The 26,605-nt window shown below is 47.0% G+C and overlaps 1 protein-coding gene across 1 annotated transcript in view; it reads right to left on the bottom strand.

The window, feature by feature from the left end:
* PRICKLE2 (prickle planar cell polarity protein 2) overlaps positions 1–24,096 on the bottom strand; it is a 54,916-nt gene extending 30,820 nt beyond the window's left edge. The window contains exons 1-2 of the mRNA XM_019536700.1: positions 23,205–24,096; positions 10,174–10,357 (exon numbers count right to left, since the gene is read on the bottom strand). Of these exons, the coding sequence (XP_019392245.1) occupies positions 10,174–10,305 (132 nt within the window). The 5' untranslated portion in view covers positions 10,306–10,357; positions 23,205–24,096. The remainder of the gene's footprint in view (positions 1–10,173; positions 10,358–23,204) is intronic.
* Between the last annotated feature and the right edge of the window lie 2,509 nt (positions 24,097–26,605).

Below are 26,605 nucleotides of genomic sequence, written 5' to 3'. Positions count from 1 at the left end.
CCTGGTTGTAGAAGGCCACCAGGTTGGTCTGACAGGACCTGCCACTGATGAACCCGTGTTGATTGCCCCTAAGCATGATCCGTCCCGCTGGCCCCTCGTGGGCATGTACCAGGATAATTCTCTCAAAAAGCTTACCCAGGATTGAGGTAAGACTGACTGGCCTATAGTTTCCCAGGTCCTCCTTCCTCCCCTTTTTGAAAATGGGAACCACATTGGCCCTCTTCCAGTCCTCTAGCAGAACACCAGAGCACCACAGATGGCAGATGCTATGTAAGGACCTCAACCAAAGCCCACTGAAAATCAATCAGACTCTCTCCATCAGTCTCGAAGGGCTGCGGATCGGGACATGAACACATCATGCAAGATCTGATGACACTGCAGCATTTTGTTTTAGCATCCTTTAAACAAGAACAACACGTTATTTCTTAGGGTAAATCAGTCTTCGTCACCCCATTATTAAATGTTTGCCACGTACAAGACTACCATTCTGACTCCTGCTCTCTCTCCTCATCAGCCTCTCCTTTCCCATCCTACCAGGCCTTGTTAACATTCACAAGCACTTGAGGCGTTAGGCGAGATGTCACTCTGGATTAATGTATTTCCCCCTCTCCTCTCTGACCTGTGTTCGCATTTGAATGTGGATCAGCTCCAAAGCAATTTCAAAGATCCCAGGCCAAGTCCTAATGAAATTTAACCTATGCTGCAAAACCCTGGACACCCCAAGCTGCAGTTTAAGAGGGGCCAGACACAGAATAGGTGGGTGTTGAAGCCTAAAGAAGCATTGGCAGAGCAAGTGCAATAATAGTGCCGTCCTGCTTCTAGGGAGTGCATGTGCATTCTGTCTTGCACAGATGCACACACACGCACACACAAACAAACCAAGGCAAAAGAGATACTGATCCCTACGCCCATCTTTAAAGAGGCAAGTAGTTCAAACCATGTGCCCTTTAAAGTCATTACAAGCAAAAATTAAGAAAATAGCTAATAAGTTTTGGAAATAAGCAGCTCCTTCAAGGAAGGAAGAGGGAAAGGGAGAAAAAACCCTTATAAAATAAAACTAGGAAATAGTCTTTCAAGTTGAGCCAATTCTGTTGCAAGTAACGGAGGAAAATAATTACATTCATTCATCAGCACTTGTCTGTTTTTGAGCCTTATTAGTTCAGGGGTGGGAGGGTGATCTGTTAAGTGCCTCCATTTGAAGGTTAGTCTTCCACCTCTGAAGAAGCCGTGGCTTCAGGCTCTGTCGGTGAATCTCCGCATGCCTAGTGACTCAGTTTCCAGAGCTTCTTCCGAAAGGAAAACCTTACAGTCCCCATTAACGGTCAAGGCTTTGGTTTGGCAAAGAGTCTTGACATCCAAGGAAGTGGGGGGAACATAAGCACACTCTTTAGCCTTGAGATGTACCAAAGTGGTGCCTGGCTACTCTCCCCCATCCTTACACATGCTAGATGGTATCTGGGTTGTGGTTGTAGCTGTGTTGGTCTACACGGGCAGGAAGCTCTTTGGGTAGATGTGGTATCTTTGATTAGACCAACTGAGTAGTTGGAAAAAAGTTCTTTGCAAGCTTTCGGGCACAGTCACCCTTCTTTACCCACAGGTAGTCTCTGCTGTCCTGGAAATTCATAAGCCATTATGCAGAAGAGAAAGCAAGCAATTGCTCCCCTTTCTACATCAAGCCAGCCGGGAGATGCTCTTGTTCATTTATTTAGCATTCAAGCATTCCTTGGTCTGATTTTTCAAACAGCAGAACTCCAGTCCCTTTCACAATTCAGACTCTGGCTCTTCAAGTTTCGTTAGGGTCATTAAAGACAGCTTAGCAATGTCCATAACGTTTTCATATTTAAAAGCTTTGCTGCATTCAGGCTAAAACAAAATGCGACAACGCTGACCTCTTTTGTGTTCCACCCCGGGGCCTTCCTCACTGTCGTGCTTGTTAACAAAGCCAAAGCTCCCTACTTAAAGAAGTGCTCTTTCAGCTAGGAGAAAGTAATGGGATATTTTGGTTGCCGGGAGACGACCGCAGAGGAAGACTTGATCACATACATGTGGCCACCATCTCACCTTCAACCTCTGTTGACAGCCCTGTCCCGTCCCCAGCGTAGAGGCTGCCAAAGCTCCAAGCGTAGTAACCAAGGAAAATGAAACGTCTGGGTTTGATTGGTATCTCAATATACCCATGGATGCATGTTCAGACCAAATCCAAGGGCACTAGAAGAACCTCTTGGCTCTCACTTTGATGCAGATCACGGTCCCTTGGACTCTGCTCCATGACACAAGGAACAGCATTTTCTAGAGCTCTGGCCCACGCTCCCGGAAGTGAAGGAGATACTCCACCGTCCACCGGTGACAGACACAGGATGGAGCTGTTCTTCCAGAGCACCATGGTAACCAGCTGGGGAGCACATCTTCGTACAACCTACGATTCAGCTGCTGCTAATGATGTACAACAACGCAGTCCATTTTATCCTGCAATGTTTGCAACCAGCTAATGCTGCGAGTCAAGACTCCCTGAATCCAGAGCTTTTGGCAGTGTCTGCTGTGCCATTTGTGCTCTGGAGGGCCTGCGTCCACTTTGAGAGGAAGGGAGTTCAAGAATCATAGCGTCGAAGGACTGGAAGGGACCTGCAAGATCATCAAGTCCAGTCCCCTGCTGCGGGCAGGAAGTTATTGGGCGCAAATGAGCTCAACAAGGTGCTTATCCAAAGCAGTAAAGAAAGTTAAAGAAACCCTTGGAGCTGGTGAATGGTCTGCTAGAAGCTGTGTCAAAATTACAGAAAAAGAATCACAGAAAATGAGGGTTGGAAGGACCTCAAGGGGTCACATCTAGTCCAACCCCCTGCTCAAAGCAGGACCAGCCCCAACTACATCATCCCAGGCAAGGCTTTCTCTACCCGAGTCTTAACAACCTCTGAGGATGGAAGGTCCACCACCTCTCTGGGTAACCTGCTCTGGTGTTTTACTACCCTCCTCATGATAAAGTTCCTCCTAATAGATCTAACTTCAACTTCCCTAGCTGCAGCTTGAGCCCATTGCTCCCTGCTCTGTCATCTGCCCCCACTGAGACCAGTCCAGCTCCATCCTCTTTGCAGCCCCCCTGCAGGGAGGTGGAGGCTGCTATCAAATCCCCCTCGGTCTTCTCTTCTGCAGACTAACTCAGCCCATTTCCCTTAATCTCTCCTCAAGTCATGTGCCCCAGTCCCCAAACCATTTTTATGACTGTCCCCAGTCTGTCTACATCCTTTTTGTAGTGGAGGGCCCAGATTAAGGGCCAGTCCACCAAGGTGCTGAGTATACTAGCGCTGAAACAATGAAGCAGTTGAGCATATGCTTAATTTTACAGGCTCTGGCACTGGGGGCAGTGCTTTCCCGGTCACTAATCAGAGACCAGGACGCAGACCCGAGAGCTACCCCTCCGTCCCCTTCTGCACAAACCCACTGGGGACACTGGTGTTCTTATCCCTGCAAACGAACCGATGGTGTCAGCACACAGGGCTGGTACTGACTGAGCGGTGTGGAGGTTTGCACCAGTGCATGTGCATGCAATTCCCTTGGGGGCCCATCTCTTCACCTGCTTGAAAACCAGCTCTGCCTTCGGTGGGAGGAATGCGGCAGCGTTTCAACAAGCCAGCACCAGCTGAGGTTGGCAAAACAGCTCCTGGCGCAACACGGAAAGCCCGAGGATCCAGGTTCTAGTCCCACCTCTGCCTTCTCCCAGAAGATGAGCTTCTTAAATGACATTTTTACGAGCTACCTAATACCCCTTCAAAGTGCATGTTTAAAACTGATGCACCCCTAAAGAAACAAATGCATTTTTTTCCATGCCTTAATTGGTGTTATTTATATGAGTCACACCGGCCTGGATTTTTTTTTAATTGCCTTTCAAACAGCCTGTGGAGCTCTGTGTGTGTCCTTACTGCCTCGCCGGCAGCGCAGAGCCCTTCAGCTCCCGGCAGAGGGTGAGAATGATAAGGCAGGAGCACAGTGGCCCACTGTTTCCCCATTAGTGCTGTGGTCCAAGGTATTTTTTGGAGCAAAGCAGCTTTTGTACCAAGGCCATGCACCATGTAATTGAGAAGAGGAGAACAGTTAATGGTAGTTTTGCTGAAGCAAGGATAGGCAGGGAGGCAGGTACAACAGAAAAGCAGCTGGTAAAGCAATGCCTGGGGGATCTGAACAGAGTTTGGGCTTCATTTCTTCAGTCCTGCTGCTACTCATGGCAGGAGGCGGTCCCTTCCCTGCAAGGCTTAGAAGCTAAAGAGACTAGAGAAAGCAGAGACGGATATTTCCCCAGGAGAAGGGCCAACTAAGGAAGAGAAATACCAAGTAACTTGCCCAGGACCCAGAGTGAACCTAGTGCTAGGGACCTACCTAACCTGCAGGGAGAAAAACCCATTTTTGTGGCTTGGTTATGGCCAGAAGACCCAATTTTGCAATCATTTTGTGATGACCCCACCCCTCAGCACTGATTGGTGGAAAGGCCCCAGAGGGAAGAGGGACAACAGGGTGGCTGCCATCTTGACTGCTGGCTGCCCTTCATACAGCCCCGCCCCTTGGTGCTGATTGGTGGAGAGGCATAAAGGGAAAGCCACTCTCTTGGCTGCCGCCCCGCCAGCTGGTGCCTTCCCCTCCTGGGCGGGCTGCGAGACTGGGTCGCAGAGGCCGTGAGGACCACTAGGAAGCCAGCATTTTATTTTTATTTTTATTAAATTTTTGGCGGGGGTTGATTTCCTGCCATTTTCCACAGAGATCACCATGTTTCATGGCTTCCGTGACAGTCACAAACCTGTGATTTAAGTGCTGAACCCGAAGCTCCCGAGTTGCAGTTATAGAGCCACAGATGATGAGGGTGGGAAGAGACCTCAGGAGGTCATGTCTAGTTCAGAGATGAAGAACTAACATCTCTCTTGTCGGGACAGGATCTGCTGAAAGGATCCACGAGTGTTTGTCCCTATTCAAAACTCCGCTAAGCCACCCTGTCATTGAGGAATGCCAGGGCATGCGTATAATCCCATGCCTCCGGTGCTCGAGTCCTTCTCTCTGACTTCCAGTTGCACGGTATGGGACAGGTGCCCGGCTGCCAGGTGTGTGCATACTCAAGCTTCCCCATCCATGCCATAAAACATAATCCCCCCTCTTGCTAGCAGCAGAGTTTCTCAGGATGAGTCCCTTAAACATTATAAAAATATCATCTAAGGTAATACCAGTGAGACTGAGGTTCAGGGGACCAACATGTGTACTAGAATCTGGGCCGTAAGAGCCCAGTTCCGCTGGCACCGTATCTGCAGAAATCCCCCCACAAAGAGCCCGTAGGATGGCAAAGCACGGGGAGATCCAGCTGCATGGCCGGGTCGTGCAGTACAGGCCGCTCCTTTCTCTCCGTCTGGGGCTGCAGCAAGGGTGGCATGTGCGAGCACTCTTCCCTTCCCAAATACAATCTCCGTAGTGACACTAGCCGATAATTTGGCTTTTTAACGGGGATCACTTTAAACTCTGCCGCATGCCATCATCTATCATGTACCATGGGACTGGCCCTGTTGCAGCCTGAGGTACTGTTGGTTATGGGCACATTTATCTTGCAATGACTTTAAAAGGGGAGGGGGACCTGGTGTTTAGGAATATGCAGCAGCTCTAAGGGGTCCCTGCTATGTCTGTCTGGTCCCATAGCAATACAAGCCCTGAATTTAGGATCTAAATGTGGCTTGGCTGTGGTGGTACTGGGCTGTGAGCCCTTTAAAATCCCTTGTAGAAACGATCAGGAACTGTGTCAGTACCTCCTGCCCAACAGCATCCTACCAGCACAGTCATCCTAGGAATACCTCCTGCAGTTGGGATAAGAATTCACTGCCTTTCCTGTAGTAGTTAATACTTCCTAATTAACTGGGTGTGATGAGGTGGGAGACACCCTGTGGTATAAGACTCAGTACCTCCTGAGGCTCGAGGAGCTCAAAGTATTCAGTGTCACCCTTGGCACTGGGTATGCGGCTACTCACCAGGCTGGGTGGAAACTCCTCGTACTTGGAGGTCTGGCTGATGTGCTCTGTTCAGGTTCAAAAGGATCACCACTTTGGGGGCAGGTAGGAGCTTTTCCCCCAGGGAAGATCTCCAGGCATGTGGAACATGGCCCATCATTTTGGAAGCCCCTGAGCAAAGCAAGGCAGGGCATCACATTGCCCCAGTGTACCTCATTCATCCGAGGTGAAAAGCAAAACTAGATTTTCCTTCCGACATGCGAACAGCAAGAGTTGCCAACTGCAGTTTAGTGCAAAGGCCTGTGAATTTGACTAAAATGATACGTGTTCCTCATGCTGCAGTACAACAACTAGAAGAGCTCCCGCTGTAGCTTGCAGGTATTATGAACTAGCTGTCTCTCACATAGGTCTTGCAAAATATCCAGAACAGTTCTTACTATGCGGTAAAGCTTTTAAGGCTCAGATTGTAGTACACGCGTTGGTCCCCTGAACCTCAGATACTTTTTATAATGTTTAAAGGACTCATCCTGAGAAACTCTGCTGCTAGGAAGAGGGGATTACATTTTTAATGGCACGGATGGGGAAGCTCGAGTCTGGCCCAGACCTGCCAAATTCAAACAGATTTCAACCTGGTTGCTCTGTTCTGCCCCTCTTCCAATTTGAGTTCATCCGTCTCAAACATGCGTGTCCACAACTGGACGCGACATGCCACGTACGGCTTTACTAACGCCTGCTGCAGTATCGAAGCTTTCTTATTGCTATTGGAAATGCCAGCTGACACCTCTTAGTACTACTGCATTTGCATTTCCATCCCACTATCTTGTCAACACATCCTTCTTTTACAGTTGAAACATGTAAGCCATTCCACCATATGAGTTCAGTCTCTCAACACAGTCAAAGCTACATAATCCCCAGTTTATAAAAGACTTGGTAGTCTGATAGGTGGATAAGCTGTCATGCAATTTTAACCCAGGTGGTCAATACAATTCCTATCATCGTTATTTATAAAGCCCTTGACCAATATGCTTTATTGCTCTCCAAAAGTTGCTAACACATGATTTGCACACAGACTATGCTCTCAATTTGCCAGCTGATGATATCCGAACAAGCACAAAGGGACAACACATTCTCAGAATGACGGGGTCAAAACCCCCTTAGAAGTGCCTAAGTTGTACATTTTAGGGGGGGGAGGGACCATCAGAGTCCTAATATGACATCCTGAACCTGCCAAGACATCTCAGATATATCTGTGGACAGGACCTCATATTTGTTATAATGACATCTACCAATGACAAAGGAAAATGGAGCTGTTTCTTTCTTGCAATTATTAGATCTAATGAGGAGCAAAGGAAAAAAGCTAACCGATGGCTATCTTAGACAGCAGAAGCAGTTTAAAAAAAAGTAATTGGTGATGAATGGAAGATGCTGGACAACTTCTCCTCTGATATCTATTCAATTATTATGTCCAGCTGAGATAAGGGCTCTGTCTTACAACCATATTGTGAAGTCATTAGCTTTTCAAGGGATTTATCTCCCATTCTACTCACGCTTTTTTTTTTTTTAAAAAAGACATTTTAATAAATTTGCTTCACTGAAGCTATGAGAAGCTGGTCCATTTAAAGAAATTCTATGGGCAAATAACAATGAAGGAAAAAAAAACCTTTGCAGAAGCTTTCATTGCTATCAAATCTGTGGCTTAGTGCAGTTGTTCCAGTCATAGTGGTGCATTCAGACCTGAGCCTAATATGGCCAACAGCTGGTTTAATGGCCTGGGGAGATCAGATTTGCAAGGGGCTATACCCCACCAACACCCCTGATTCACCAACCTGGAATAACTTCTTTGCCAGAAACTGGCTGGAGAGACAAGACTTCTCTAACTGAGCAACTTGTGGTCTTTACTGGGCAAACGGTTCTTTTTACCTTCACTTCTCTTTGTAGTCCATTTACTACAGACCACAGTATGGACCTTCAGAAGCAGATTGGGGTCAACAATAGGAATCAGGAGCTCTCCAAAGTCATTTTCTGATCCATCCCAAATAGATTTTGTGCAGTAGAGAGGAGTCAAAGGCTTGACTCTGGGACCCTTGGAAGCTCCCAGGATAGGGGAGAGGTCTGAACATGGGTCCTGACAAGGCTGAAGTGTCTAACTGAGCAGCTGCAAGTCGAATCTACAGTACCAGGCTGTGTGCTCACACTACTATCCCGTTGCTTTGTCTCTACGGTGGCTACACCCAAACTTGGAGTGGCAAATCTGTCAATCTGAAGATCTAGGGTGGCAGACTGGGAAGCGTAATTAAAAAGCTAATATTCATATCTAGAAGTGGAGTGACCTCTCGAAGAAGAGCAAGCTGGAAGATATGCCCCAGGAAATGGATTAACCCAGGGCAATATTTAGCAGTTCAGTATCTACTGGCAGTATTTTGAGACTGCTTTTTTTGGAAGAACCTCAACAAATGCTCCATGCTGCTTCCTAATTTCTTTAGAGGCCTCTGCTGTGAAGCAGAGCGGAAATAACAGCTGACTTCAAATGAGGGACCCACATCAGGGTCTCTTGGACAGTGTGCGCTGGCCTCGTATTGAAGATTGGTTTCTCTTCCTTGTGAACGCTCGATCTCTCAGAGTATCCATATTGGTCTAGAGGAAAAAGCACCCAGGACTTGTGGTAGAGGTGATATCTTTTATTAGACCAACTAGATTTTTACAAAAAAAGTCTTTAATTGCAAGCTTTCAGGTGCAAATACCCTTTATCAGACTTCAGAGAAAAGATTGTAAAAGTTCTCCTGGGTAGAAATGAAAGTTCATATTTCATAGGAGATTTGAAGGTGGTAAAATCTCCTGTTTGGAAAAGTTCATTTATAGGCTTAGAGAAAAGTTGGAATATGAACTTTTCCAAACAGGAGATTTTACCACCTTTATATTTCATAGGAGATTTGAACTTTCATTTCTACCCTGGAGAACTTTTACAATCTTTTCTCTGATACCTGAAGCGTGTTTGCACCCGAAAGCTTGCAATTAAAGACTTTTTTTTTTGGCAAAAATCTAGTTGGTCTAATAAAAGATATCACCTCTACCATGAGTCCTGAATGCTGTGTCTCAGAGGACACAAAGGGAATCCCAACTTGTGAAAGTCAACAGAAAGAAAGACTGGCTTTGAATGAGCCTGGCCAGATAGCAATAAATGAACCCTAAAGTACCAGGGTGCTTTTATGCAAGGACTGAGCATTGCTGCAATGTTCCCAGTGACAGGGGAAGAAAAGGCAACTGGATTTTCTGTAATCAGACAGATAATATTTACAGCCTGTGGGTGGTGCCAAAATATTTCAGGAAATGCCTAAGCCTTTCTGAATAAAGCTAAGGAAAACAGAATGTTTAAAGAGTTATTATAACAATAAGAATGAAAACTTTCTGCCCTTTTCCAACCTCCTTACTTGAAAATGGTCACCATAGCAATTATCAAGGCTAACCTCATTTTGCAATCTACTTCGGAAATTTGGCCTTGAGTCTAAAATGTAAAAGATCAGCATAAAGACTAAACGCACTGAATAATGGCAAGCATCACAATGAATGTACAGACAGCATGCTAAGGTGAATCTGCACTCTTAATGCCATAAACAGCAATATGCAAGCTTCATATTTGAGCAATTCCCTCCCCCACAGAAAGTTGCAGACCATTAGGTCTGAGAAACCAAACTCCCACGGGGAAAAACAAGGGGAGATGGGCTGAATTTTGGAGGTGCCACGTACTTGTGAGCTCCACTAATCACACTCCTGAGAAGGCAGACAATTAGCTTGTGTCTTTCTGTGTTGTGAGATAAGGATTCAATTTTGCAGGAACAGGAGGCACTACAGAAAAGTTTGGAAACAATTTGGAAGGGACTTTCCCGGTCAGCCTGTCTCTGATGCAGCTGTGTCATATCACCCCTTTTATAAATGGATGGAGCTCCATCTTCTACACAGTTCAGTTTTTGTCCTCACTACAAGGTATGACTACACACATATAAAAACAGGTTTCCACACAGCTCAAGACCCAGCTTTGTCTCACATGTTTAACCAAGCCATATACTCTGCACAGCACAAAGACCCCAAATGTCCCAACAGCCTCCTGCATGTAAACAGATCCTCCCATTACACGGGGTCTCTAGAGAAAACAGGCCAATGGCTTCTAAAGGCAAGGCAGTAACTGCATTTCAAATCAAATGTTTACCTGCTCTGGTTTCAGCCCCGGAGGCACCCATGCGTACTCTTCCAAGGCACAGCCCGAGTCGTCGTCAGAAGTAGAGTTCCTCTGAAAGTCAAACATGAGCTTCGTCACGGTCTTCTCCATCTCCAGAGGCATAACTGTTACAGCGTGCTCTTCCTGCGGGCACTTACAGTGGAGGCAGATCTTCCTGCAAATCATCAAGAAAAAGGGCAGCTTGTGAGTTTTATGCCAACCATGAGAGCTCCGATACTGAGCTCGGGACAAAACCACTTCTGGTAAGGCACCCTTGGCAAAACCCCAGCTCTTCTCAAGCATTTTTTTAATTCAACGCATGCATTGGGCCCCCTCTCTTCCATGGAGGAGAGGGGGCCCAAACTTCCATAGCCAGCCTTGGAGGGTCTTAGGACGAATCAGGGTTAAAAGCCTTGGGATACAGAACTGGTTGCCGCCTCCTACATTAAGAAGTAAATTTCCTTCAGGCTAATAAATAATTATCGGGGATCCTGGTTTTCGCTGATTACAAAAAATCCCCAATTTTTGGATTTGAAAAAGTAGCCCCAAATCCACATTTTTCTGTGATTAAAAGTAAACATTACTAATATATCTAGCTTGCTAGATAGATAGATAGATATATTAGATAAATCTAATATCTATCTATCTAGATAGAGTAATACTACTAATCTATCTATCCAGATAAATTAGATCTAATATATCTATTTATATCTGGATAGATAGATGTAATATATCTATATCTAGATAGATTAGTAGTATCACTAGTAGGGATAGATAGATAGATGGATAGACAGATAGATAGATATTAGTGTTGTTTCATTTTAACCACAGAAACGTGGATTTTGGGGAGCTTTTTTAAATCTGAAAATTGGTGATTTTTTTTTAAATCAGAGAAAACCAGGATCCCTGATGATGATATATAAAGGTCAGACCCTCAGGTATTTTAAACCAACCTATATGCATTGACTGCAGTGGAGTTTCTGAGATGGATGCGAGCTGAGGATGCAGGCAATACAGTTGCCAGTGTGAGCAGAAATCTCCAGATGCAAAGTTCCTTTACGATACCAATAGCATAACTTTGCTGACAAAGTAAAATAAAGTTCATTATCATTTTTTTTTCCATGCAACACCCCTCCAAATATAATATGCACCTTGTTTTTTGAAAGGCAGAATGAAGAAAAGAGTTTTCCAGAGTTCTGGCTGGAAAGAACAGAGCCTAATTGTCAGCTGACTCATGCTCCCTTTCCTGCATAACTAAAGCTGAATCCCTAGCTGCTGCTGAAGACTGCTTTCCATGAGTGGACCTTTGATTTTGAAAAGCTAAAGTGCCTGTGTTAAACAGCTCAGGAGCCTGAGCTAAAGAGGCTGTGAAAGACCAGGAGCAGCTAACAGACAGCAAAACTGCCCTAAGAAAGGTTAGCTTGATGAGCGGTACATTAAGGCCATTAAAAAAGAGGGATGATCATTAACACCTGTAGAGTGAAGAACAACAAGCCAATAAGTCATTTGACTCCCTCACATGCCCCAACAGCAATATCACAGGTGCTGCCCTGTAGAACAGGCTTCAAACCAGGCTGCTTTCAACTGCAGGCAGAAAATCAGCTTCTCTGCCTAACTACGCCCCCAGTTTGGATAAATAAAAGAAAATATGGTATAATCTGATGATGCCCCATTACAGGGAGCTATGAAAAGCAACCACACTATGGTACCCTTCTTAATGGATTCAGGTCTTTGGGGCAGGGATGAGCTGCTAGGTTGTGTGGGGGTAGGCCCATAGTGAGCATAAACGTAATGCAGCTATGACATCGCAAACGCCGCTGTGCTCGAGTACAGCTCACCTGTGTTCAGGGTGCACCACAGAGAAGCACAGATCAGGAAGGAAAAGCCAAAAGAAGATGCATGGTACAAGCACGCGTCTCCGTAGCAGGGCAAAAACATCAAGTATGCTCAGAAACGGAACAAAGGAGGAAACTGCAAAAGCAGGGAAACTGCTGGGCATGATTTGCCCTGGGGAATGGATCACAGGGAGTTTGGATTAAAAAGAGCTCGGGTACACCAGGCTGGTTGCATCCGCGTACAAAAATAAAATGATTCCTTACAACACGCTGTGTGTGTTTTTAAGTTTGGGGGTGAGATTCTGCACTCACACGACGGGGTAGAAACCCAGGGGATCCAATTCATGCAGCCAAAGGCAGTACCAGGCCTGCTGGTACAGAAAAGCAAGGAAAAGCCTGGTGGGACCAGCTAAAACACTGCATTGCTGCTGCCTCTCCAAAACGTCCTCATTTCTTGGTAGCCATTGCTTCAAAACATGCTAACAATGTCCATGACCAGCCCCAGACTCGAGTCTGAACTTCCAAGTAGTCACAGCAGCATCAAAAACGCAGTACGGCAAAAGGCAAGAAGCTCTGGTTATCAAGCCAGGGAGATTTGCCAGTTTTCCCCATTTCCTGCCTTTCATCGGATCACAAATACACACAGACCCAAGTGCACCCTGAGCATCTGGTTTGCCTCCAGTTAGGCAGAGGGACTCAGCGCAGCCTGTGGCTGGTACCTTAAAAAATAATCAATGCACTATTTCATACAATGTTTTAATTAATCAACTACTGTGGAAAAGCTCTATGTTTCAGCAGGACCATTGCTTTCCAAGCCATTGCTGCCTCATCTCCTGATACGATTAGAAGCAGCTCAACATGCAACATTATGTTAGGAATAATTAATGCATTCAGAGCCTAAACGCTTAGCATCTGAGAATTAGATATTTCTTCTAATGGGCTTTCGCACTATTTGGCCAAATTTAATTCCAAGGGGATCAATCACGAGGCTCCAGGCAGACTGTCACCGGCCTAGCGTTTAACACGCAGGGAGCTAACAAAAGGCAACGCAGCGTCAGGTGGCAGAACGAAGACGACAGGCTGAACTCTCACGGCTGAACCGCTGGACGCATGTCCCGATGGGATCGGAGTTCAAAGGAAACAGCCCCCATAACAAAGCAGCGATGTAAAGCATGATGGAAGAGAGCTTTACCATCCTGCCACATGGCCCGTGTCACAAGCAGTGCAGCCGGTCAGCAATTAGGGGCTTAAAACAAGTGGACTTGGCTGCTAGTTTTAATGCAAACCTGCTTTTTTCCCCTCTTTTCCTGCCTTTCCATGATGGGCAGAAATGCTCACAGTGGGGCTGAACAGGGTACCCCTGAAAGCACTGGAGTGGGTCCCTGACTTTGCCGTAAGAGCTGGAACGGGGCCCTCTGTGACTCAGACTGCTAGACTTCTCACTGTGTTTTTCACCGTGGGGATCTGGTTGCATCCTAAACCACTCAGGCAGAAGCTTCAGTAGCCTGCGGCGAAGGCAGAACACATCGCCAGAGGGAAGCGCTCTGCAGCAAAGGCAGAAGATGGCATAATTATATGTGGTGGCATTTCCAAAAGGGCAAATATTGGAACATTCAAAACCCAGTTAAGCCCCTTGCTCTACTTTCTCCTAGCAGGGAGATGATACTAAAGGGCTTAATTGAAAGGAGCAAAGTTTGGGGCTTTTAAGAAATGAGGGCAACCAGGCATTTCAATTACCAAGACTAAAAATTGGCAGCGCATTGTAAATGGCCATCCAGGATTCGGGGTTACTCCATACTGGTCTCATGATGACACCAATAACCTGATCATTAACAGTTCTGCTTATGAGAAAAAATTCCAGGAAGCTTATCTGTTCCTGGCCTTGTTTCTGACCAAGTTCAGACATTCAACTGCCCTGGCAGAAAAAGCTCTCTTGCCAATTAAGAGATTGTGGGAAGGCATTTTGTTATCTCCTAGTGGGAAATAGTCTAGCTCATTAAAAAGTGGGTGATATAATCCCAGGAAAAGAAAAGTTTCCATAGGGTCTGCAGCATGGGGCTCTTCTGGACGCTATGCTGCATAAGGCTTCAAGTTCCCAATGTCCTGCCACTTCCATGGAGGAGGTTTACAAACCTCTAGATCCTACCACTCATTCGATTTTGTCCCTTTCCACCCTGCACTGTGCCCTCTTGTGTCATCCCAACACTACCTCTCTTCCTACCTGGAGGAAAATGGTTTCCATCTTTTAATGCACTAGCATCCCATCAGCCAGGGAGCAAACAGCTTTGACTCTAGTTAGATATTGCTACGTCCTTAGATCAACATAGTTACAGCCAAAAACCTGGCCTCTGGCTGCTTTACCACTCCATCCAGGAAGAGCACAGACCATCTGCAGATGCATCCTCAGCCCGACGAAAGCGTGCTCCGAAGAATTTTTCCAACTATTTGAGTTGGTCTAATAAAAGATATCGGATTTACCCAAAGAACCTTGTCTACAGGATAGACACATTCAAATCTACTGTATGGTCCTCTAGCCCAATATACATTAAAAAACAACTCCTTTTGGAAATAATGTAAATAGAAAGTTGTATTTTTCAAATGTTGCCATTGAAAGATGAAATCCATAAGGCCACATTGCCAATCTATTCCAAAGGCAGAGCTCTGCTAGGTCTACAAAGCAGGTCTACCCACCCTTGGTACATGCAGGTGTATCTCCTGATGTACACAGATGACAAAAATGACAAGGCAGTAGTAGTTCCAGTATTGCGGTTTGGAAGACAAAATGAATGCTGGTTTTTACCCTGCAGTCTACAGAACCAGGTCCCTGCTTTGGACAGTATCATGAGCACTATTCCCTGCTGCAGCAGGGCTCAATCGGTTGGACCATGCGCTGGCTGCTATGTAGCAGTGATATTGTTTAGCCCACTGCCCAGGTGGTAAGACTACCAGAATCCAGATGAGCGCAGGTCTCAGACAGCGCGTCAAACACATCACCGTCCAAAGGGCACCACAATACAGGTGCGAGCCACGCCACTCGGAGAGGCCAACCCAGCGACTTTGTTCTTTCTGCCCAGAGATCAGCCTGGGCATATCAAGAGCAATGCTTTGATTGACAAGATTTCTCTCTCTCCCGCTCTGGGAAGACCTTCACTTTTTTTCTATCAGCAACTGAGCCCAGTGTCATTTGAGAAAAGAGCACACACATCTTCTAATGAGAAGCAAATTAAGCCAATTACTCCGTGTCTTTCTGGAAATCTCTTCTTCGTTTCGAAGCAATTATTTTTTGCTTGCTGTCTTTTAACAGTGTAGACATCATGCAGCCCTTGGATAAGTGCATGCAGCTCCCACTTTAGTCAGTAAGGCACTGAAAGCTTGTCCAAAAGAAGTGCTGCTCCTATGGCAATTAGTGAGATGCAGGTACCTACTTTAATGTCCTTTTTAAGCTGAGAGAAGTTCAGCAAAGACCGCCTCACACGTTCAATAATCACAAATCAGGCCCCCAAATAAGCCGGAGCTTTTTCCACAGGCTAACACATTTGGGATTCTTTTTACTTGCTTTCTGAGGTTTCCCTTTCTCAAGCTATCCTTAGCAAAACTGAGAACCAGACCATCAGCTTTTAACCAACAGCTGCAGCTCTCCTAAAATCCCACTTGATTCCACAAGGCTAGGCATTAAGAAAAGTACCAACAACTGCTAATACAGTCGTGTGAGTTGGCAGCGCTGCCAAGTTCAAAGAACGGATCTGGGGAGCAACAGATGAAAGAGGCTGAAGAACGTCACCAAGTTGGAAAACCATCAGTCGTTCGCAAACAGGGAATAAAGGGAAGAGGAAGCAGGGTGGCAGCTTCCCCGCTACCAAAGCCGGAGCTAGACAACAGCGTTGGTATTTCTGCTCCAGAAGGAGCTACACACTTGTTTGCCCTGAAGTGGGGCCAGGAAGGAGGGAAGTAACTAAGGAGAAAATGACACTTCCTGGTTTCATATTCTGTTGGAAAGCAGCCCTCGCCGAATTGCCTGCATGTGGTGCCAAGCCGAGAGGGGCCTGAACACATCAAGAAATGCACTTGGCCTTGCAAGATGGATGTCTTGTACTTCCAGCCTCTGCACTGTGCTCCCGGCACACTGCTCTCTACTCCGTCCCCCGTTACGCCGGTGCAAGCCCAGGGAGTGCAAAAAAGATTATCTGGGCAAACTGCAGACTGTCATCTTCTGGCCTACTAGCCTCTCAGAAAAATAAGCAGTGCAACACCAGTGGGCGCAGCATCACTGTGAACATGCACACCGGGACAGCAATAGCATTTCAAGCAGAGAAGGGCCTGATCTACAACGCTGAGGGTCAGAAGTCCAAGCTCGGGAATAGACACTGATGCCTGGTTTGGGCCCATGTGGGTTTTTCTCAATGGTTTCACAGAGTTTCACTAGGATGCGAGTTCCTTGGAGCTGGAGCTGCCTGTGCAGTCGAGGTTGGTGCAAGGTTTAGCCCCATCACCAGCACAGCCTTTGGATAGGTCTGTTGCACACGGAGGCAGCAAGGTCTGCAGAAGGGAGTATTGCAGCCTTAGGAAGATCGTTATAAATGTTGAGGGTGCTTCTTGAAGCAAAAGAGGAAATCACATTTGAGCTTCAAGAAATGTCAAGTAACTAAAATCGTATAGGATAGCATAGCATGGCTTTTTGCTCCCTACCTGATCTGCTGCTCTGTTTGCTGTTCCCTGTCCTACGACCAAACCTTCCTCAAAACTAGCATATCCATTGGACGTGAAACACCACGGGCATATTTGGAAACCAAGACAAACCTGACCTCAGGATGTGGAAGAAAGAGAGGGGACTTCACAGACCATCTCATAACCCAGGGACCTTCCAACATGACTTAAATTAAGGATTTAAAATACCTTCATTTCCTGACCTAAGCTGTTTTCAGTGTGTTGCTGCTCAAGTGTGTGAACTCATAGCGTGGTCCCTGAACAAGCAGTGGATGGTGGAGTCCTTCATTGCTTCCATTACCAACATCCTTCCCTGGTGACAGCAAGCGCCTGAATCTGGGAGTGGCAAAAGGCCGTGGCTGGGAAGCGTGCCCGAAATCGGCACCTTTGCTTTTTCAGTCAAGGCAGCTGTGCAGGGAATCAGAGAATCGTAGAAAACGAGGGTTGAAGGGACCTCGGGAGGTCACATCTAGTCCAACCCCCTGCTCCAAGCAGGACCAGCCCCAGCTACATCATCCCAGCCAAGGCTTTGTCAATCTGAGCCTTCAAAACCTCCAAGGATGGAGAGTCCACCTCCTCTATAAGTAACCTGTTCCAGTGCTTCACCACCCTCCTCGTGACAAAGTTTTCCCTAATATCCAACCTCAACTTCCCTTGCTGCAGCTGGAGCCCATTGCTCCTTGTCCTGTCATCTGCCCCTGCTGAGAACAGTCCAGCTCCATCCTCTTTGCAGCCCTTGGCAGGGAGGTGAAGGCTGCTATTCAATCCTCCCTCGGTCTTCTCTTCTGCAGACTAAATATGCCCAGTTCCCTCAAGTGCCCAGGAAGACGAAGCTGAGCCTGAATTCATAGGCTGAATGCCTCCTGTCACCAGGGTGATGCATTCTGGGACATATCCAATGAACTAAATGGCTCTGGAGGATTTTACAGATGGGGAAGATACCAAGTCTATTAGCTGGAGCTGATCTCTGCCCTGAATTGCTCCCCTTCTCTCCGCTGCACACCACCTGGGTAGCTGGGGGGGGTTTCTGCACGGGTTTCTGCCTGCTGTCTCCTGGTGTGTGCTAAGCACAGAGCTGCTCTTCTTGCACCTTGCTCGCTCCTGCTTGCCTAGGAAACAGCCCATAGCGTGTGCTGAAGCCAGCCCAGCCCTTCCGAGACCCATCCCCACCTTGCAAGTTAGCCACTCAGCCAAGTCTCGTGACAAGGCATGAGCAGGAACCTGACTGCATGCTCCTCGTGAAAGTATTGGCTGCAGGACTAAAGGCATACGATGCTAGGCTCTCACTATAAGACCCATTTTGCACATTGAATGAACTAGGCCGGAGAGGTAAAGCAAGCAACGAGCTTGAGGCTGCATCAGTCAATGGAAACCAGCATCGCTCCTGTTCGCACCATGCGGGATCAAACAGCCCCCCGAGTTTGACAGCCAGGATTTCTGCAAGCTCAGTGATGCTGAACTTGGCTGTTTGATCAGCCAAGCAGGGGAGAGGCGTGGGGCAGCAGTTGCCATCTTGTGAATCAAGCCAAAGACCAGCTGTTTCTTTCCCAACTACCATGTCCTTCCCCTGGCAGGTGATCACCCTACATGCGCAACAGGCCAGACCGATCGGGTATCAAAGCAGCAACAAGCGAGGCGAAAAGCTGCTATCCGGGGAGAGTGATCAATGCTTTGTAGGCTGGAAAAGGGACACAGCAGACCTCTTAATCTTATTTGTCTTCTTTCCTCATGCGTCTCCCTGGGGGGCTATATTAAGTAAATTGTATTGCACCGAAACTGCGGTCTGGGGGGCTAACTTGCAACACAGGCTCGTGGCTTTCCTGACACGCGATGCATGGAGACAAGACGATCCTTCCATACTACGCAATGAAGGATTTGCATATATTTGGGTCTGCGCACTGGCACGCAAGGTTTTGTCATCCATCCCAAAAACAATTCTCTGGTTTATGAACCTAGATTCCAGCTGACATCAAACCCGTCATGTTTCACAAAGAGAACTGGGTGCTCTTCTCACTCCTCTGTTGCTCAAAACACACACGAGCTCTAGCACCTACCATCCAAAGCAGCATGTAGCCATCTCCCCTTACACGTAGGGATATGGAGGCACAGAGAGGCAGAGTGAATTGGTCCAGAGTGACACAGTAGGAACAGATGCCATTTTTCCTGATTCCCAGTTTGCTGCCCTCCCTCCCAGACCATGCCCGATTGGGACACAGCGTGGGGGGCTTCGGTTGAGTCTGATATGTTGGAGAAGCCCTATTTGTATCAGCCCTGGATAGAGGGATGTACTCCTTGTATCCCCCTGCTCACGGGGGGTTGTTGGTCTCATTACCTGCTCAGGAAGGGCTGTACAGTGCAAGAAGGTCCCAGCCACTCGGACACGGACCCATTTGGTCCACGTTACTGGAGTGTGCGTCACCCCGAGGACCTGCTTCATTCCTCCTGGAAACGGCCACTGCAAAAGGACAGGGCTGCTCGCTAAATAGCACCACAGTGTGCTCAACAACCAGCGCCACCCACCACTGCTTTGAAGGAAATGGCACTAACTGGCTCCCAATCCAGGGGCTTCTCCCTTTGGGAAAGGATGGGAAAGTCAATTGCATTGACCTGGGGGGCTCCTGCGCTATAAATGCCAGCCATTGCAAGACACAGCGCCATAAATGCCACCTGCTGCAGGGATTTTTCTGGTTGCTGTTTCCCAAGGGGAGGTCTCATGCTCTTCCAGGAGCCAGCAGGGAGGTCGAGGAATATTCCATGAGTCAGACCCACCAAGAAAGCAAAACAAAAATAAATGCATGGCTTGTAAGAGATTAGCATAAGCAACGGGTGGCCAGGTGCCACCCGGGGGCTGCAATGCAGAGCAAAGCTGCTCCTCCGTGGCCTTCTGGACAGCCGGGCCCGGAGGCCCTAGGGACACGCATGGCATTATCAAGTGGACAGTGCAAGATTCCCGGTGCATGTGGCTTACACGGGCTGGGAGCGGGGCTGTGTGTAAGGGGGTGCACAACCGAACGCCACACCTGAGTGCACAGCGGGTACCTGGGCACAAGGGAACAGGGATTTCCCACGGAGGCCTGAGGTGCAGACTGTCATGCATCTCCCTGCCGCATGGTACAATGGCAGTCACCTGGCTGATGCCATTGCACCGTCTGACCCCCCCTTGGTACAGCCACCCACCCCAGGGAGCTGATGTGGCTGCAAACAGGCAGGCCAGGTCCTCTCAGGTGAATGCACTCTTGGATCTAATTAGCGCTGACCTTCTGGTCACCTCTTTGGCACGTTCCTGCAGCCCCTTGGGGCGTACTGTCTGCTGCCCTGGCAAATGGCAAAGATTTTGAGGGCCTTTAAAGGGCCGAACCAGGCAACCTGCCTCCAAGCTCTCTCCAGACAGATGGAAAGAAGAGCTGCCAACTAAAGCCAGCCACAAGGCCTTGTGTTGCACCTCCACGGGAACGTTTCCTTCCGACTTTCCTCCATAGTTTCACAGCCGCTCCTCTGACCCCAGCACTTGAGCAACCTCCCACTACCACTGTACCTAGCAATCCCAAATGACCAGAGACTTCAGCTAGAAAAGGGGCCATTTTTTGGACAAAGTGTTGCTACACTGCCACGCAGTTTGCTGTTATGATGGTATGGGAGATATTAGAGCAGCCTCACTGCTACTAGTTGGGAGTCAGTCCCCTCCAATTCCAGCAAATATCCCCAAAGCACAAGGTGGAAGGCAGCCAGCTGTCCAGGCTCTAGCTACTTCCCCATGTGCTGAGGTGTGCGCACCCCATGTGCCACCCTCTTTGTACCACCGAAGCAGATCCAAAAATAAAACCTATGACCACCTAGGATTCCCCAGCACTTGCCCCAGGGGTGATTATTTATTTTGCACTGCGCTTAAAATGCAATCAAATCAGAACACCCTGGGCACACCCTCCTCACATCCATGAAGCATATGCTGCAGAAAGATAAGAAACTGGAGTAGATATGTTGCTTTTCTACACCACTTCCACACCACCAGCCTCAAAGAATGAAGCAACGTGCCCATTTTACAGATAGGGAAATTGAGGCACTCATGACTTCTCCAAAGTCCCCCCAGCTGCTGAGCGGCAGAGCCAGGAATGACACTCGGTGTGCTGTGTCCCAGACCACTGCTCTGCTCAGCCAGGTGATGGGGCTGGGAGGAGTAGTGTTGTGCACGGGAGTCCAAATAATGGAGGCAGCTTTGTCACTGCAGATTTTTACCCCCAAACCTCAAAATGGCTGGTGCTTTGCTGAAATCCCAAACCCTTGGCATCGGGTGATGGGGTGAGACTCTCAGGTTGCATTTAAAAAGAAATAGGAAGCTTCCAGCCTTAGCAGCTGCAGGCAACCACTGACAATGCGACCCCTTGACTCTTAAAAAATGGGCAAAGAGTCACTGGGCATCTCCTGGTCACCAACATGGCCAAAATCCCTATCCCCCTCACTTTTTTTTTTTTTTTTTTTTAAATCTCATGGTTTTGGGTGCAGGGTTGTGACTGTGATTGGCAGGCTGCTTTGGTTTTCCACCAGGCAGGACAAACATAGCTCCTAACCCTCTCTAAACTGAGAAACAACTTCTCAGAGGCCTAAAGGCCACTCTAAACACGCCATTGTTAGGGTTTGCCAAGCAACATCTCGAGTGCCCTGCGAGAACCCTGCTGACATAATGAAGAATCAGCAAAATCCATCACTAAAAGCTCACTCTGGTTTAACGCTGCCACGCTCGAGCCAAGAATGTGCTCAGCTGTTCAGACCCAAGTGTGCCTTGAAGAGCTTGCACGGTGCTGTGGGTTATCTTTGGAGGTTTTTAATTACATCCTTCATTCGCTTTTCAGCCCAGCAAGGCACAGCCCCACGGTCCTATCTCAATGGATTTCTTTATAGCACTTAATTGAAGGGATTAAATTGCTTCAGAATGGTTGATCCTATCAGATTTATACTTTGGTTTTGAACCGAGTACAGTGCCTACTGAACCAGGCAGGAAAACACATCCATCCTGGCATGCTCCCTTATTTTTTAAGTTTGCATAATGCTGCTCTCTCCACGAATGCCCAGTATTTGAACCTTCCCCCTTTTGTCTCATCACGGTCTCCCCTTCAGATTTTGTTTTTGGTGGCTCTATTTCAAATGAAAGCTATTTCCCTGTCACTTTCCCATGGGCTTTTTTTTTTTTTTTTGCCTGATAGATTTGTGGCAAGCAGACAGTAAACATGCTGCAGTTTTATCCATCCTGGGCCTTGCCTCTCCAAGGAAAGGAGAAAAAAAAAAATCTGATCCTTAGGCAAAACATGTCGACATAATACAGGCAGTGTTCCACCTCCAGCATTTAAATATTGTAATTATTTCAAAGTTGAGGTTTAGCATCCTCTGGGACTGGCAAGAGTGACCCATTTGCAAAAGCAATCAGGAGCAGAACGGGTTTTGTGCATGCTGGCCAATGCTGACAGATAGCCTAGAGCAAGCAGGCTCTGCCGTTTCATTTGGTTAAGTCCAACACCACATTGCAGGAAAGGCTTTAAACACGGAGCAGAATATAATCCCGTTAACTGCAAACAGTTTACTCGGTAAACCTTTGCCCTGATTCAAGTCACTGCCCTTGCAAACAAAACGTGCTGGTGCCAGACATCTAAGTGCTCACAGCCCCGAAAATCACCACTGAAGGAACAGGGTAAGTTACAAGGTAACAGGGTTACAACTAAAAGGATGACATTGCATCTGGTGTGAATAATTATTCTGGCATTATTCTGCCCAGCGCTAATCCTCAGCGGTTCATAAAGGTTCAATCAGTCTTTAGCGTAGCCAAGGAATCATGACTACAAAACAAAGAGTAACTGGATTAAAATCTTTACATGGTCACAGGTCAGCACCATGTCACGTATGGCTGCTTAAAACCCGCCTTAAAGAAATATACAGAAAAAGTGACGGAGAGAAAATTACATTGGAAAACAACCTCTGGGTTTGACTGCACAGATACCCCGGGCAAGCAAAAAGGCTGTAGTAAGATGAACACTTTCAAATGATCAGCAGAATTTCTAAATAAAATTTTACAACACACACCCCTGATTCTAACATCACCATCTAGAAATCCAGACTGGATGCAGCCAGCTTGAAGATACCCCCCTAGTCCCAGACTTCCTGCAGCTAAATTTGACTAGTGGAGTAAATTAGCACGGAGAGAGACCAGGGCTCCCCCATTTAAAAACCAGCTAAGCTTTCCAAAATGAAACACAGCTTAAGCATTTATCTTCGACTTTCTCCAGCTGTACAACACCCTTTAACAATCAACCTATTTCATGAACAAGAATGGCAAGGTAAAAAAAAATAATAATAATAATAATAATTTCTCTAAAGATCAGCCGTGGCAGAAGTTAGCCCTACATGCACATAGAGGGCTGCTATCCCTTGGTCCTTCCCTCCTCACTAAAAATACACAGCAAACTTCTAAGTTGCTGATAAAAGACAGCTTCTTACCTATTCCTCCCGGCGCCGATGCCAGCATGGAAAAAAGCAGCAATCCGGCAGATTCTTCTGCTGTGTTAGTTTGTACAGTTTACTTTCCTTTGGTGGGCTGCTCCCAGGCAAAGCCAAGCCACTGCAGTGCTATAAAGCATCTTGTGTTTTCTCCAAACTGTGACAGACACCGATAGGTGCTTCTCTTGAAAGGAGCAGGAGGCTTTTTGTCAAAGCCTTCTCGAAGACGCACACACACACACACACACACACACAACGGCGTTGCTTGGAAGAAAATCTGCGGTGGAAACCATCAGCAGGGAGATTTCTGCCCTGTGTCTGGAGGAGCTCTGCAGCTCAGCTCACCGTTCCAGCCGCGCGTGGTTTTTCTTCTCCTTTCCCCCCCTCCTTCCCTGCAATCCAGATGAATCCAGCGGACCCCCAACTTGGCTACATGACCCCGGGAGGTGGCAAGAGTCTGGTCAATTTGCTCTCCGGGCTCAAGACATTAACAAGGAAAATGTGCAGCCCATTGAGAATAATTGCCCGCTTGGTAGCGGAGCCAGAATCGTTGCTGTTGCAGTGCTCTCATCTCCTGCATGCTAATGAAGCAATGATGTCAGCAAGTCAAAGTCATCGCAGCTGGACAGTTCAAATTGTCACTGGCCAGTGTCAGTCATTTATTTACATGCAAATCTGGCCGCTGTTCCCAATTGATAATCCCCACCGGCTGTTTACAGAAGGAAAAGAAAATCCTTTTAGCTGTCTCATGTGTGCATTGCACATTGCTGGCAGTATCCCCAACCACCCAAACCGAACGTGCGAAGACACTAATTATCCTTCCAGAACTACGACCTTCGGTCTTGCTGACCAAGTCAGCTTGCTCGCAGACTGAACTCACCACTTCCTTTACAAGCTCACAGCAACTTAGCACTTAGCTCCTAACCTTCAAAGCCCTCTTAATTATTATTATTATTATTTTTTTGCACTCATTTGCTGTTATTCCCCACTGATCTTAGATAGAGCACATTTGCGCAAGCAGGGCTAAATACTCTGGGACACGCATGCTGTTATCAAGGTAACATTTTGCTTAGCATATATTTTCATACCCTTTTTTTTCTGGTGAGGTGATTTTCACTTTTTATGCCTATTTTAAGTAAGTGCTCGGAAGCCTAGATTGATTATTAGCAGAGCCTGTGGGGAATTTGAGCATCCTTGCTCACATCTCCCCCTTTCCTTATAACAGAAGAGGAGCATCTCATGACACTTGATGTTCTTCGTTAAGCCTTAGCTCTGGGAGTCATGTGATGGCACCAGATTCTCAGATCTAATTTGAAATGAAGCCTTCATTTTTGAAGGCTCAAGCAGAAAAGCACCAGCTCAAAACACCAAAAGGCAAAAAAACCCAACGTTTATTATTCTTGCAAATTCTTCGTATTTCAGAGGCCAACCTCATGATTTTTGAGGCCAGACTCAGGATATTTAAGCTCTCGGGCTGGCCATAGCAAGTCAGTTCACAAATCACAGGGGTCCACTGAAAATAGAGCTGGGAGTCCCTCTGGACTTCTGAATGCTGAACTTACAGATTTGATTACATGATAAATTAGGCTTTATTATGCAGATTTTTACTCAGGATAGCAAGACCCAGATCCTCAACAGGGAAACATCATGACAGCGCCCCTGCTCTCAACACATCTAACCCAATTCCTCCTCCAGGATGTGTATGGTGAATCCTGTAAGCCTTTCTTTGGGTTGCACTTTATGCTGACATAAATATTTATGCAGGAAAGTTTAAATGTACAATTTCCACTGAAGTCTGGGCTACAAAAGGCACAGCCCTGGATGTTAAATTAATGCTACAGGCCTGGACTCCACGAACACATGCAGCCACCCAGCTGCTGCAACCTGCCCCACGGCTGCATGGGTCCTTGTACGGGGTGTGAGCGAAACAAAGGTGGCTTCAAGGTGCGACTCCCCTGGCCACAGCCCAGCTCAGCCAGGCCAGGGAACTGAACCCCTTTGTTTCTTGTTGTTTCCATAGAGGAACAGCAGTGTCGGCTGCTTTTCCCGAGCGCACACTGGGGACGTGGGTGGGTTCGCACTGCCCTTCTCAAATTTCACAATCCACAGACTTTGCTGGAGAAACCCCCCGCTCCTTCCACTTCCCATGAACAGTCACAATTTGTCTGCTGCAGCTTTTCCTCACTGTGCAGGCAGGCTGGAAACTCAGCCCTGAAGGGTTAATATGCATCAAACCCTAGCCTTTGCCATAAGCCTTGAAGAGCAATCTACTTGCCAAGCATCCAAAATGACATATTTTATCTTTAACCCAGAACATGCTCATTAAAATGCAAAGGAAATGAGACAAAACTCAACTGGGCACAAGCAAAAAGAAGTCTGTTTACAAAACGATTATGTAAAGCAGAAACAAATTACGTGTGTTTACCGTAACCATTTTCCTTGGAAATATACTGTTAAAACCACATTGCATATTGGTAAATACGGGCTTCGGATCAGACAAAGAATAAATGCCATTCAACATGAGAGCTCCTGGTAAGCACCAGTTTTCCTTAACAGATAAGACAAATGTATGTAATTTAGATAGATAAAGTAGCCAAGGCCACTAAACACAAACACTTAGTACCAAGCACAGTATTTACTACAGCCAGGGTGCATCTACACGTTCATTAATGTGCCTTAGATACTGCACATTTAGTTTAGTACTCAATAAAGTGCTAACTAAATGCGCTGTACCTAGAGTTACTGTGCAGTAGAGCCGGTGCACGGTTATTTAGTGACGCTTGCTGCGCATTAGCCGAGTACCACCGTGCAGCGGGCTAGAAGCACAGTGTGTGCTGTGACGCTCTACCATGCAGTATTATTAGGCCAATGCGCAGTAAGCATCTCATGCAGACGTGCCCCCAGAGAAGCAGCCTTTGAGTAGCAGTAGCTCCAAGGTAGGATCACAGCCTGAATGCGCAGCCTTGCCCTGATATAGCTCACTCCAGCTCTCTGTGTGCTACCGACTCTGTGACAACTTTGCACGCGTGGGATTCGCCTGTATCTCCATGTGCAAGCAAGTGGGTAGAATGATCCCACCGGCAGCATCGGTTTTCAGCATTTGCAGAATGATGACCTAACCCCCCCACCCTTTTTTTTTTTTTGTCTTGCTCTCAGCTGCCATTTTGCCCAGAAACCTGGAAGACAACCAACCCCCGGCCTGCAGTTCCAAAATTAAAACACACACTCCTGCAACAGCAGTCGTGCAAGCTAAGAACCAGAGGATGAAAATCGAGCTCTCGGAGAGAGCCTGTTCTGCATCAAGCACAACTCCCATGGCCTGTTTAGTTCACCTATTTATGTTATTAACCCAACAACACTAGCATAAGAGTTTCCATGAAGAATTTGGCAATTTTAGCTAT

This window comes from Crocodylus porosus, unplaced genomic scaffold (assembly GCF_001723895.1).
Source record: "Crocodylus porosus isolate Cpor-Errol unplaced genomic scaffold, CroPor_comp1, whole genome shotgun sequence".
NCBI lineage: Eukaryota > Metazoa > Chordata > Crocodylia > Crocodylidae > Crocodylus > Crocodylus porosus.
This window is presented reverse-complemented; position numbering and strand designations above follow the sequence as displayed.